The sequence below is a fragment of the Corvus moneduloides genome, chromosome 7 (genome assembly GCF_009650955.1).
Source record: "Corvus moneduloides isolate bCorMon1 chromosome 7, bCorMon1.pri, whole genome shotgun sequence".
Taxonomy (NCBI): domain Eukaryota; kingdom Metazoa; phylum Chordata; class Aves; order Passeriformes; family Corvidae; genus Corvus; species Corvus moneduloides.
In genome coordinates this window covers 23115136-23128776 of record NC_045482.1, presented here as the reverse complement: position 1 = coordinate 23128776, position 13641 = coordinate 23115136, and the positions used below count along the sequence as shown (strand labels likewise).

The window sequence follows — 13641 nt, the reverse complement described above, 5'->3', positions numbered from 1 at the left end:
GAACTTACAAAACTAGCAAATTCTTTGGTCAGCAGCCAGTTTATCAGCCTGTCTTGGCCAGCTTGAGCTTGTAAAATGAACCATGACAAACAGTTCCTCTCACAAAATGCAGGAGAAGAAATGCAGTTAAAAACATTACTTTTGCAAAATGCAGTAGTAAAACCATAAATGTAAAGACTCCAAATCAGAGAGCCATTATTGAAATGGAGTATCTTTATTATTATGTCTCTGTTTTCAGGTATTGCTTAGTGGTTTATGTTTCAAAGGTTGAACGATTTCATTTTTTCATTTTTTGTTTCCTTGGAATATTTTCCTTAGAATTACTATAAAGCATCAAGATCAAACTAACGTGGAAGAAGAAACCTCCACACAATGCTGCTATTCAGAGAAATGTATCTGGCAACCGCTGGCCTATTTTTCATATAAAATGCAAATTTCAAACTGTGAGTTTTACTGAATAAAATTCATTACTTTTCTAGGACCTGTTGCTGGGAATCTCAAGAAATCCTTGAAAAATTCATAAAGAAATGTATGGAAAACATCAAGTATGGTTTTTGATGTTTTAAAAAAATATGGTGTATACAACAAATGTATTATAGTTCCTAAAGGAATGTTTGAAAAACACCTCATGGGACAAGAAGAATTTCAGGGATTTGCTGTGTCTGTAAGGAGGGCCCAACTGTGGGCAACTTCAGGCACAAGTCTGTAGCATAAGCCACAATTTTTCTCCAGCATTTTTTTCAGCATTTGATTACACAAAAGAAACACGAGATTAATATTTCCCTTGCCTCACGTGGGAAGAGTGGTGTCCAGCATCCCACCACAACCCAGGATAACAGCACCTAGGTGGAAAGCTGGGAAGGAAGCTCCAGCTTCTCCACAACTGCCAACTCGCCTAATTCAATCCATGGTAGGAAGTTATGGAGCCAACAGCAGAGTTAAGTCTGCTGCTCTCTTGGCCAGGCAGAGAGGAGAGGACTGGCACTCTTTAGTCCCTGCTAAGCCACTGGTGCCATGGGGAAGAGTGCACACTCCCCAGTTTCCAAGCCATTGCTTTTTTTACCAGCATGCTACTCACGTGGCTGGTACTTGTTCCAGTTCGTGTAGCTCACGGAGCGATTCTTTCCTGCTGCACTTAGCCAAACATATTCTCCTGTGTTGTTAAGGTCTTGCAATCCTATCCAAAAATAAGTTCTCTCAGATTTTACCATGCTGCGGATCATACTGTTGATAAAAGCTTGCTCAAACCTTAATAAAATAATGAAGATAAAGTTTTTAGAATAAAATAGGTAAAGCGGTATTTTAGTGAACAGCTCTCATGAAATTATTTAAATTAATCTGAGAAGACAAAAATATAATAGAGGTACTTAATTTTTTCTACAGAATGTTGTGGGGAACTTGAGGCACAAATCTGTAGCACAAGCCACAATTTTTCCCTATTTTTTTCAGCACGTGAGCACATAAAAGAAACACTAGAATCAGATCTTATAACCTCAATGCTCAAATTATGAGACGTAAAGACAGAATGTATTAATGATATGCAAATAAAAACAAGAAACTCCTTGTATGAAGAAAAAAAGTTAGTGGGGTCTGAAAAAGCTCCAGAAGAAAGAAAAGAAAAATCTCCACACAGAAGTGTCCTGTTGAAACCAGCAAATACACAAACCAGCACTAAGAAACCAGATCTGAAGGACTCAAAGGACCAGCTGAACTGACTACAAGGAATCACATTTTTCCTCTTTAATTTCTTCACTGAAGTTATGTGAGAAATATACGCCTCTTTGCAAGTTATAATTGTTGTGTATAGTAATCCAACTGTCACTTAAATGCAATTAGTTCTGATATAACTGGTATAGGATTATACAAAAATGTTTCCGTTTATGAGCACATTTAATCAGCTGCCTATCAGTTTCCCAGTTTGATGAAGACTTACTCGACTTTTTGGTTTCACAACCTTTGAAAAGAATGGCTAAGTACCATAAGGGTGACATTAGTGTAAAATCTGAATGTATCTGTAAAACTGTGAGTGACTCAGAACTTGTACTTAATTTTCATTTCCTTTGCATGTTCTCTTTTTATGTCTACTCTCCTTCCTCTACAACTTACTATTTAATGAACATTTTAGGATCAGTAACTGAAAAGTTTTTGCAGTTTTCACTCCAGAACAACAAACCTCAGCAGTAATTTAACAAAACCACTAACTACCATGTTTTTGCTACTCCTTGCCACTGCTGCTAACTGGAACTGGGAACTAACATCATAATTAGTGATGGCTACATCCAGAAGGGAAAAAAATAGAAATAAAAAAGCAGAAAAAGACAGAAGACATGATTCCAGTGATGAGCAGCATGCCCTCAGCTCCCTGCCACATTTGAGCTGCCAATGCTCAGCTGCAAGAATTTGTCCTTTATTCTCCCTGAAAGGACCACTGTTGCACTGCAGCTCAGTGCTGTACGCCCTGTGCACAATCCTGAAACCACCTGGCAGGACAAATTCCCATTGATGTAAGTCCTTATGTAAGGTAGCCAGTGTTTTCCAAAAAAACTACCTACTATTCATCTGATTGCTGGTGTCTGCTTCTCCTAGTCTAAAGGGAGCAGACATTTCCTCCTTAAACTTTTAGGGTTTGGGCTTTTTTTGATAGTTTGGTTTTTTTTAATGATAAATATGCAGCAGTTAAAGTACCTATGTAATTTATCTATCAGTATGTCAAACTCTAATGGAAAGCCAACATAAAGGGTAAATAACAAAGAGAGCAGAGAGAACCCAAGCATCCAGACATCTGCAGAGGAGAAAGCTCTTGCTAAAGCTGGAATAGAGGTAAATAAGAACAAGGCATGGAAAAACAGCGACAAGCGCTTTCAAACGTTCTCTCTCTTACCCTGAGAGTTTGCTGAGAACTCACATAAAATGAATACATTAATAGAAGGATTTATAAAATGTTAATTGATTTGGATTAAAATTCTGTATCTTTTCATTATAAAAAGTATGTTTTCATTTTTCAGTACACCTTCCAAGGACACCAATGAAGTTTCTTAAAGATGTTACAAACCCCTGCAGAAAGCATATTCTTTGAATTCCTGCATGCCCAGGTGTACACATTGCTGTGTTTATTAGCCTCACAGTTGCTTTTTACTAAATTTATTTTCAATTAAAAATTAAAGCAAAACACACCCTTGATTTTAGCCAGTGTTAGTAATTATGCTCACCTCACAAGCAAAAATTATTTCACTATGGTAATATCTTTTGCCATGCAACACTTTATAAAGTTAGAACAGCTCTTGTTAGAGGTATCTTCACACTGTCTAATAGGATTAACTACCTGTTTGTTACTGACACAAGTTCAGATGGGCAGAAATAACCACTGGAAGCAAGTTCAAAACTTCGAGGGGTACTGTCGATTTTGTAACAATATCCACCATGTCTTTCCCATCCCTTAAAAGAAATGAACATTATTTTATAGATTATTAAGTATTGTGTAGTTGTTAAAAACTTGTTCCCCTTTTGTACCTTCTGTCTGCTGATCCCTGGCATCCCTATAGACCTTTTCTTTCCTACCATGGTTGAAGAGCAGTTACCCTCAATGTCACTCGAAATGTGAATATCAGATGAGCCAGAACACTGAGTCAGTGGTCAGCCTGCCTCATTTCATCTCATTATTAGCCTTTTATTTCACACTATTCCCCCCTGGGTGTCCAAAAGACACCACCTGGACTGGTGTAAGTTCTGCTGGTGTGAGTTCATGCAGCAATATCTGCCTGGTCTTATGATTAAATGTTTTAAATAAGCAAGAGAATAAAGAAATAATACACTCTATCGGTCTTTTGATTAGCTGAATGTAACTTTTTTGCATGTTAGAAATAAAAGGATCAAAGCCAAGGGACTGTAAGGGGGTTCAGCAAATGTTTTTACAGGGTGTGAAACATCAAAAAGCAGAAATTTATTCTGAGTAGAAGTTTGCCAGAGCAGATTAAAATACTTAAGACCAGTGGCTCAATACCTTGAGACTCAATCCTGTGGCGCACAGGACTGAGAAGAAGTTGAAGTGCTGTGAAACTGCTGACTACAGCTTGTCAAGAAAACCTTGATGCTCTGCACATTTTTCACCCAGTCAGGACTGTGACAAACCTTTCTTACACTAATGACACACAAAATTCTTGAGTGATGGAATACATTGGTCCAAATGAAATAAACGCATTCACCCTAAACTTTTGGAAATGTTAAGCTGGAATCAAGCAATAATGTCCATAATATTATGACAAGAACTCTGGTTCTGGACACTCTACATCTGGGGAAATCCAAACATTTCAGCTTCAACCTTCTTATAATTCTACTGAACTGGCTGCATTTCTTCATTTCTCAAGAAACAGGACAGGAAATTTAAAAAGGGAAAACAATGAGCTAAATAGTAAAGCAGGTTAGAGAAGAGAGATGTTTTCCTCCACAGTTTTGAATATAACAGAAATTCAACAAGTTTCCACACTGTGAAAAGGAACTGATGGCAAATAAAGCCATACTTTAACTCACTTCCTTTTACTACCAGAATGCAGAGCCTAAATGCCTGAAAATATGATGCAATGTCCCAGTTAGACAGCTGTGCTCCTCCCTGTTTGTGTTTGAAAGCAAACGGAATGCTAGTGTACGAGTGGAAGAGTTCACCCTCCATGTCAATGAAACGGATTGTTTTTCACCCTGACATTCCATTTCAATGTATGAAAACCATGTGTGGGGATGAGGCATCATATAACAGCCATTATTTACACAGATGGTGGACAAAAGGGCTTCACTTTTGATCTAGAAAGAAATAGGAACTTGGGTCACAACCACTGATGAAACAAGCCATGAAAGGCATCTTGTGAAGGCTTTTAATCTTACATTAAAATTTAGTTTACACATTTTTAAACCAAAAAATGAGATTTTTCCAAGCAAAACATGCATGTCTTTAATATGACAACCTAAAATTATTTCTCTATTTCCATCCATATGTTCTGTAGCTGTATTTAGAGGCTACCTGTAAGATTTTATGTCATAAGTATAGTTCTAAAACAACCACAAACCAACTTACCTCTGGACAACTCGATTCCAGTTCAGGTGAGACACTATTAAATTCACCTGCTTTTTTGCAAATATAGAAAAATTTGTCTTCGCATTTTTTAATCCTCCAATGTCCCTCCTAAGGAATAAAAAGGAATATATTCTGTATATACCCATATTCTCATGCATATCTATACAAACATTAGATTACATTCTTTCTCTTTTAACTCTTCACTAAAAAATAAGTAATTTTTCTCACTCCATTTACTTATCCATTTCTTTCTACCAATACTATCAGCAGGACATCTCCAATCAATCATACAAACAGGTTTGTCTCGGAATCAGTGTTCAGGATGTAAAGCATCTTAATTAACTAACACTATGGCCATGCCAGAGCATTTTTCTTTCTAGCTATCACAGTTCTTTGTATTTGAGCAGCCCTTACTCAAGATATTACAATGTCTGTATCATATAATTTTCACACATCTGTATATACTGGACATGTATCAAAAACAATGCTTGAAAAATTTTATCTTGAACCTCCTTTTCCGTTGTATTTTACATTTCATTTGTTTACAGTTGCAAGCTGAGTAAAATACAACTTTGGAATCTAAAACCCCCAATTGTTCCAAAGTCCTATTTTCTGCTTCCAATAGGAACACACATTTTCCAGTCATTGTAATTATCTTGGCTTTCCCCAAGTTAAAAATTGCAACCTGGACCCACTACTGTAGAGACAGCAGAAACTCTTCTTGATACGGTTTTCACGCTCAGAACATACTTAGCAAAAAATTTTTTTTAATTATGGTGCTACTTATGCAAGTCATGTATTAGTGAATTTAAATACTGTTAATTGCAAAAGTAAAATAAACTCATGACCACACTACAAAAGAACTGACAGTGCCATGAATACCAACAAGACAGGACAGTGTTGCTTTAACATTATTCCCTGTTTTACAACCCCTGACTGATTTGGTGTCAATCTTCCTGCTGTCAACTTCTATACTTTTATGTAGACCTAGACTACTATGATTTTGAAAGATGCTCCATAAAATTTATAGATATTTACACCAAGATAATAGAGGCACAGCTGACAGTTTTTCAAAACATGAATTTGAAACTTTCAAGGCCAGAACCTATGCATCATAAATTACGATACACATAATTACCTACTTGGATTTTAAATTACTTTATCAAAATACCCACTCATATTTGTTCTCTTCCATTTGGCAGGCTTTATATATGTAGCATTTTTTATTGAACATAAGCTCAAAAACTGTGATTAATTTTCTGTGCATCAGCACAGCAAAATGCATTGGTTTCTAAAGGCTGCACTGCATTTATCATAACATCACTACATTGGGAATCAAAAAACAAAGTCATACTCCAGGTCATGGTTTAAAAAAGTATGCACAGCAAGAAACAAAATTATTATGAGCTAAAAAAAAAGTGCCTAATTCTTTTAAAAAGAAAACTTACATGTCCTTGTGCTGAAACACAGAGTTGTCCTGTTCTTTGAAAGGTGTTAGGTTCTTGTCTGTGCCAGTTAGAGAATTTTACTGGGGTGCTATCTGACCACTCAAAAACAACAGGGGTGTTGTTACTGTATAATCCAATCCATGCTTCTGTTACATTTTCTGTAAAAGAGTAAGTGAGTTCAGATTTTAATGGTGAAGTGACAAAGCCTGTTTTTTCTTTAACATCAACACCACCATTAAAAATTATTCATGGGATTTTTATAGGAATGTCCTTTCAGGAAAAAAAAAAGTTGTATAAACTTTAGGAAACCTTATTGATGAGACTATGTTCTACTACTCCTGAAAACCAAATAATTTCAAAAATAGATCAACATACATGATAATAGGCTTTACAACCCTGAAAAATGCAAATTAAGAGCATATGCACTTTCTTGAAGTGCATGGGGTAGAAAAATTGACATGGAAGTGAAATATTTCTTCATATAATTTTCCGTGGCACACTCAGCTTTAGGTTTCTCTGAGAGTTTATAGGGTCCAGTGACAGCACAGTTGTAACCAGTGTCTGACAAACATAGGAGAAACAAGGCTTGCAGTTTGATGTAAAGTCGTATTTGACCAGAGAAAAAGCAGAAAAAGCACTCAGGCTCTCAGGCATGTAAGCCCTTCTCCTGAAGAGAAGCCTGAAGCAGGCTGGAGAGAAGCAGCAGACTGAAGCTGAATACAAGTTGAGAACAATTACATCTATCCATTACAGCATCCCTGCAAATAATGGTATTTGGTATCTATGGAGGGTCTTAATAGAAGTGAGGAAGATGACATGGAGGTTGATCTCCTAATCTCTACATGTCACTGTGCCCCAGATCTGGGAGACAAACTCTCAACCAAACTGTGCAGCTCTGCCAGTACACTGGTAGAAAATGGTGGCAGGCAGAAAATACTAACTTTTCTTTGCTGCTGTTATGACAACAAAAGTATTGGCATTGCTGCATCAAAGAGCTTTTGTTCACTAATTTCCTTGTGTAATTATGCTACCTCTTAGGACAATGTGAACCAGCAGAACTGCTTTGATACGCCCTGCTGACATCAAAGTGGACTCTGCCCTCATAGTAACAGCAGCAATTTTGCAGTGTGGAAGAGGCCAGCTTGAAAGCAAAAGATACACTGAATTGGTTTTGCTTCCAAGCACAACTCTAGTATAAGGTTGATCACTGAATATTTTGCAACAATTTGCAAGGAACCAGGCAAGAACAGGAAAGGACAAAAGCTAGCATGTTTACTATGGCCTCATTGTGTCTGCTGCGTGGACTCATATCTTTATTTAAAGAATGGTTACTGGAAAAGGTGACTCTATACATTTTTAAGACTCCTAGAATGGGCATGCAACATGATTTCATTTTTTGCAAACATAATTTGGGTGTGCCATGTAATACAGTGCTTAGATGGCTAACAATGTCAAAGAGCTGCACAGAAGAGCACCACAGAACACTTCAAGAAACACCGCACACCTGAACTCCCCAAACTCACCACTTTCAAGCAAGTTAAGGAGCAGCTCTTCATCTGCCATGGAGGATATACTAATGAGCCTGCTATTTTCACTTTGGCATGAGAGTGAAGCATCATTCCAGCTCTTCTCCTCTTTATGGAGTCTGTAGCAGTTGCGATTGTGTGGGTACCAACCAGCGTCACAACGAGTGGCATAATACTTCCATGTATCTTTTAAATGAGCACACCAAGTTCATATACATTAGATAGAATTGCCAAGCTTATATGTTCATAACACATTCAGAGATTTTTTTTTTTTTTTAAATCTTCAAATGTTGAAAACAGAGTTGTCCAAGATGACTTAAGGAGGCCAGAACTCCTGCTCTATGGATCATCACCTACCAAGCAAACTGAAATTTCTTCCACTTTATTTGATGATTGAACTGTTTGGGCTGCTGGACTAGTGCAAATACTAATTCAGTTTAAAACACAGTTTATCTCCCTTATTACCTCTGAACCTGATTCAAAGACAGATAAAGCTTTTTCAGATGCATTACCTATAGAAAGTTTGGATAAGTCTTTCCTTATTACCTGAAACAGGCTGCTAAACTTTCTTTAAGTTACTAGGAAGGAGCTGAACCTATATATTTCTTACAAAACCAAAAATTTGGGTTAGAATAAACTCAATCCTGTGTTTAACTTTCTCACAGAACAAGAGCCTGACTCATTCTATGTATTATGTATCCTATACTCATTGTATAAACACTTGAAGTATATGTACAATGCTTTTTTAGTATGTCAAAAGTACAGCACATCATAAAAAACCTGAAAATTTTGTGCTGCATTTATACAGCTTTCTTCTCTGTGTGCCACTGGTTAATTCCATTCACACTGAAAACCTATTTTGCAACTCATAAGTGGGGCTTTTATTGTAATATGAAGGAGAATGAGCATTCTGATGGTGTAAGGAATCAAGTAAATGCTATTTGTATTAAAATTACCTGTTTGTTCTAAGACTCTCAATGTGTTTCCAATGACTGAATTTAAACAGAAGAAAGTATTATTACATCAGTTAAAGTAAATAGTATTCAACTTAAACTAGCAAACCCACACATTTAGTGCAGCTGTGATCCTGTTTTGCTGCCTTTATAGTCAGGTGGCTTCTCTTGCTCTCCTTGCACACTCACAAACAGGATACAGTAAACACTGAGAGACTTACCCAGCCTGTCATGCTCTGTCTTATTTAAATATTTCTTGCATACAAAAGGCAATCCAGATTCACATAGATAACTGTTCCAGCCATACTTCAATCTTGGATTAATCACTGCACAATGATTTTCTTTAAAACGTTTATCAGAGACATCTGCAAACACATTTTTGAGAAGCACAAAATTACAAAAAATCAGTTCATAGTTTTAAAATGGTGTCATGAGGTTCTCTGCATCTTCCTGAATTAATGGATAAACATCCCTGCACACCCAAACTTCTAGTAATATTACACCAGTACTATGGACAGTTGAACACTGACGATGAATTACATGCCTGCTTGGCTGCTGCTCTCAGATGAGAGGCTGAAACAAGCTTGAATGTCTTCAACTGCTGGTGGACAGACTTCAAAATGTAGCAAACCAAGTCATAAAGTTCATGTTAATGTGCTAATGTTAATTAAGCTTGCTAACATAAACAAATTGAAACTCCTTTCCTCCATGAAAGTAGGTACAGTTTTTAAATATTCAACTGGAACCCTTAAAAACATCTTTAAAAGTAAATGACAAAAGGACTAGACCATTAATGCTTTGAACAGATCGATCTCACTTGATGTTACATCCCTAGAAGGGTTTTCAGTTCATGAATATGGATAAGTATTTCTACCAAAAAAAAGTGCACTCATTCACTTAATTCCACTTTCAAACGCAGCTGTAGGAACAGCAGTGTTGTATCAAGCTGTAGTTATAGAGAGCATCTCATTATGCTGCTATAACATATCCAAGAGGAACATCAAGTACTTGCTCTCCAGTTCACAAACATTAGAGGTGCTCCATCGGACCACTGCCAGCCAGCGTCTTCATCCAGGCGGTTCAGGCCTGTCCACAGCATCATGTCTGTGGTATTTAACTGCCCTGAAACAGAAAAAATAAACAAAGTAATACTGCATGCTTTCCCCAAGCTTTAAAATATCTACAGGCATAGACCTGCTGTCCTGACTTCTTACAACTGGAATAAAACAAAACTTCAAAGCAGTCTCCAGAAAGTTTAGGCTGGTTGGCTTTTTTTTCTGTCCTTAGAAAAAGTCTGTTACTTTGTTAATCAACACAGAGATGAAAGAAATAGACTGAGAAACCTGAAATCCTTCAAAAGCCACTCATCCTGCAAACCTTTCCTGCAGAAGTTGTTGCTGACCTTAGAAGTTCAATCTAGAACAAGGAGCTACATAAATGCTAGCCTGTTTACATAAACGCTAGCCTATTTCAGCTTTCCATAAACCAAACTACTTTCAGAAGCCTTTACAGCCCTGCAGGCATATCAAAAAGCTAATGAAATTATTTTTAAAACTTCCATTTAGCTTATATCCTTCAATTGAAAACCAGCAATAGTGGGAAGCAATGGATGAGAAACCTGAGGCAACCTTTGCATCAGAGCTCCACCACCCATTCCTCCACTTGATCTTCTCCATGCACATAAAAATACCCATGAAAGAGCTCTCAGAAGGCTCTGCACAATTGGCCTGAGACATTTGCTCCAAGAGGAAAAGCAAACTGCTTATCAGAGGAGAAGTAACATCCATTTATAAAAACAGAGCTGGCACTTTCCCCATACAAGATGTTCACGTCAAGCCTGCAGAAATGTTCTGTCATTCACATTTGGTGAAGTCCGGCTTACGAAGAAAACTTAGCAAGAGAAAGGGACACCAAGGTACATTGCAGAGAAGGTAAACACATGTATAATCCTCCAAAGGAAACAAACACACTCCCTAACCACAGCTGCAGGATGAATGGGAATCTCTGTGGGGAGGGAGAATTGAGCAAATTACACCCTCACGTAACAAGCAACATACCATCGCTTCTGCACTTCAGTTTATTAAGGTGGGAACTTACCTTCGTCCTTGCTCTTTCAAGTAGCTCTACTGAGGTGTGTTACATGGCAAAGCCCCACAAGCAGCAATGGGAGAGACATCACACAGAGTATTAGGCTCCAAAGCGTACCCCTTTGCACAGGTAAGGAAGAAATCTAACTACAGGTTTCCTACGAGGTCCCCAGAGAAATGTCTACTCACTGCTTAAGTTACTTATGTAGTTCTGCTCTTCAGGGTCGGTGATACTGAGCAGGTCCCCTCCTTGCAGCTGACAAGCAGCCCGAGCCTCACTCCAGCTCAGCACAGACGCAAGGTTGAACTGGTAGCAGATGTGTGTGTCGGGGTTCTTCTCCCAGAAAATGTCACAGCCACTCTCTACTCAAAAACAGACTCGTCACCAACTGCCCAAGACTCCAAAACCAATCAGAAACATAAAACCTTGAACAATTAAATAAATTAATGTCAGCAGTATCCCAACGGAAGCACGATTATGATCACCTTTCCTGCTCCTTTGTTAAAGCACATAGGGAAATAGGGCACTAATGAAATAAAATGTTGCTCCAAATTTCATATGGTTGATAAAATACTTGGAAGCTGATCTGCAGCTGGTGATGATTTTCACAGCTCTCATGAAGCTGACACAGCTACATTTTAATTTATTCTGACTAATCATTTGTTTCTAAAGCTGAATGTTGAAATATTCAAACTGTGAACACCTCGCCCAACTCGTGAAGCAACAGTCACTGGATCTCCTTGGACTTTGTACTCAAGAGAATAAGCTTCCTATAATTAAAAGGATAAGCAAGGCTGCAAATACTATCTATTTTAACGGCTGCCCAGAAATACCCACTACAAAGACACATTTACAGCTGTTTTTAAGATGCTTTGGAACAGAGATCTGAAATGTAGCTTGATCAGGAAAGGTATTTCCAAACCACTTCTACTGATAGGAGATACTATTTTGCTTATTTACGCAAGAACCTGGAATATTCACAAAGATTATACATCCAAAATCTTTTCAACAGGAAGTACTTTTTAAAATACTACTTTTTAGGCCCAAGACATATTCAAGCAGTGCACAGAAGAAAAGGAATGTGCAAGATACAATGCAGTCAAAAGCAGACCATGACTTTGCAGAGCAGCCCTTAGGTTATGTGCTCCACAAAAGCTGCCTGTGTGTCACTAGGACAGAGGGCGTTGGCTGCAGGGTAAGCTCAATGGGCTGCACAGAATAAGGTCCTTCTGCTACCCCCTGTAGTTTTGCTGTTGCAATAAGGACTTAAGTCTCCAAAGGTCGAACAGGATAAATTACAATAAATTTGCTAAAGTCTTCCTTTGTGTTTTTTAAAGAGACGCTCCTCTCTAACAGAAGGGAAGTAATCCAAAACCAGACTGCGGCCTAGTATTACTAACGAAGAACAAACTCATGGAGGAGGGAGAGCGAAGACAAGTAACATCTTACCAGCATTTGGGCAAAACCCCCATTTTTCATCTTGCTCATAGTGAGTTGTTGTGGCACACCAGTCAGATTCCCTTCCATCTCTAGTACACTCATAATACCATTTGTTGTTATATTTAAATGGAAAAACGCATTGGAAACCAAAAGAATTTCCCAGCAAGGTGTATGTTTCTGCAAAAAATAAAATGCAGAGATTAAAAGAATGCAGACCACAAAAATTTTTTCCCCCCCACGTCATTATTACTGTTTTTAATAGCAGTGATAAAAATAAAATGTCTACAGTTCATTCTGAATTTTAATTTATAATTGATAACACAGCATTACAAGCATGAGCAGCATAATTTCAGTAAACAGAATCTGGAAATAATAATTTATTAAATTTGTCACGAGGCACAATCTTGTAACTTACTCCATTGACAAAAAAAATCCCAAACAAAACCACAACCCCCAAAATCTGATCAATTAACACAAAGTCTGCATTTACATGTCAGAAAAACTACATAAAACAACAGTTAGTTAAATCAGTACACACTCAGATGCAAACTCTACTTATTTATTAGTCTATGACAGATGACTAATTTAACATTATTTCCCCTGCTTCTCCCACTCTTTATAGAGTGGATTTCTAATGTGTTTTCCATTCTCTTTGTCATTCTTTGGGAAAGGAAATGTACAAGACAAAGGAATATTAAATACACTTTCAAAACCAAGTTTTTGTCCCATGGAGAATAATAACATAGCTGAAGAATTGATGCTACATACATCTGTTGCCACAATCAATGCCTTACAAAATGTTTTCCTATTGTACTTTGAGGACCAAAATATTGAGAGAATCCAGTGCAACTGAAAGTTGTAAAAGCTTTACCTCAGTGAGTGTCCCCTAAACCTCAGAGCTTCTAAAAAAGGTCAAAGAACCACAGTCACTCTTTGAATGAAATTGTTTATCAAAGATTGCATGTTGATAGCTTTGAGATCAAAGTCCTTCAACTACAGAATCAATACATACTGCCAGGTTCCTAGAGGTTTCCAGAGTTAATGACTGGCTGTGCACATATAAAAGAGCAGTTTACACATGGTAAATCCCCGTCTGAGGTGAATGAACAGACAACACAAGG

At 37.5% G+C, this 13641-nt stretch overlaps 1 protein-coding gene across 1 annotated transcript in view; it reads right to left on the bottom strand.

The window, feature by feature from the left end:
* The window catches only part of PLA2R1 (phospholipase A2 receptor 1), a 45165-nt gene that overhangs the window by 26297 nt on the left and 5227 nt on the right, over positions 1-13641 (bottom strand). Inside the window, exons 3-11 of the mRNA XM_032114264.1 lie at positions 12530-12697; positions 11269-11442; positions 10001-10114; positions 9214-9357; positions 8037-8225; positions 6514-6671; positions 5066-5173; positions 3323-3435; positions 1079-1248 (exon numbers count right to left, since the gene is read on the bottom strand). Coding sequence (XP_031970155.1) covers positions 1079-1248; positions 3323-3435; positions 5066-5173; positions 6514-6671; positions 8037-8225; positions 9214-9357; positions 10001-10114; positions 11269-11442; positions 12530-12697 — 1338 coding nt within the window. The remainder of the gene's footprint in view (positions 1-1078; positions 1249-3322; positions 3436-5065; positions 5174-6513; positions 6672-8036; positions 8226-9213; positions 9358-10000; positions 10115-11268; positions 11443-12529; positions 12698-13641) is intronic.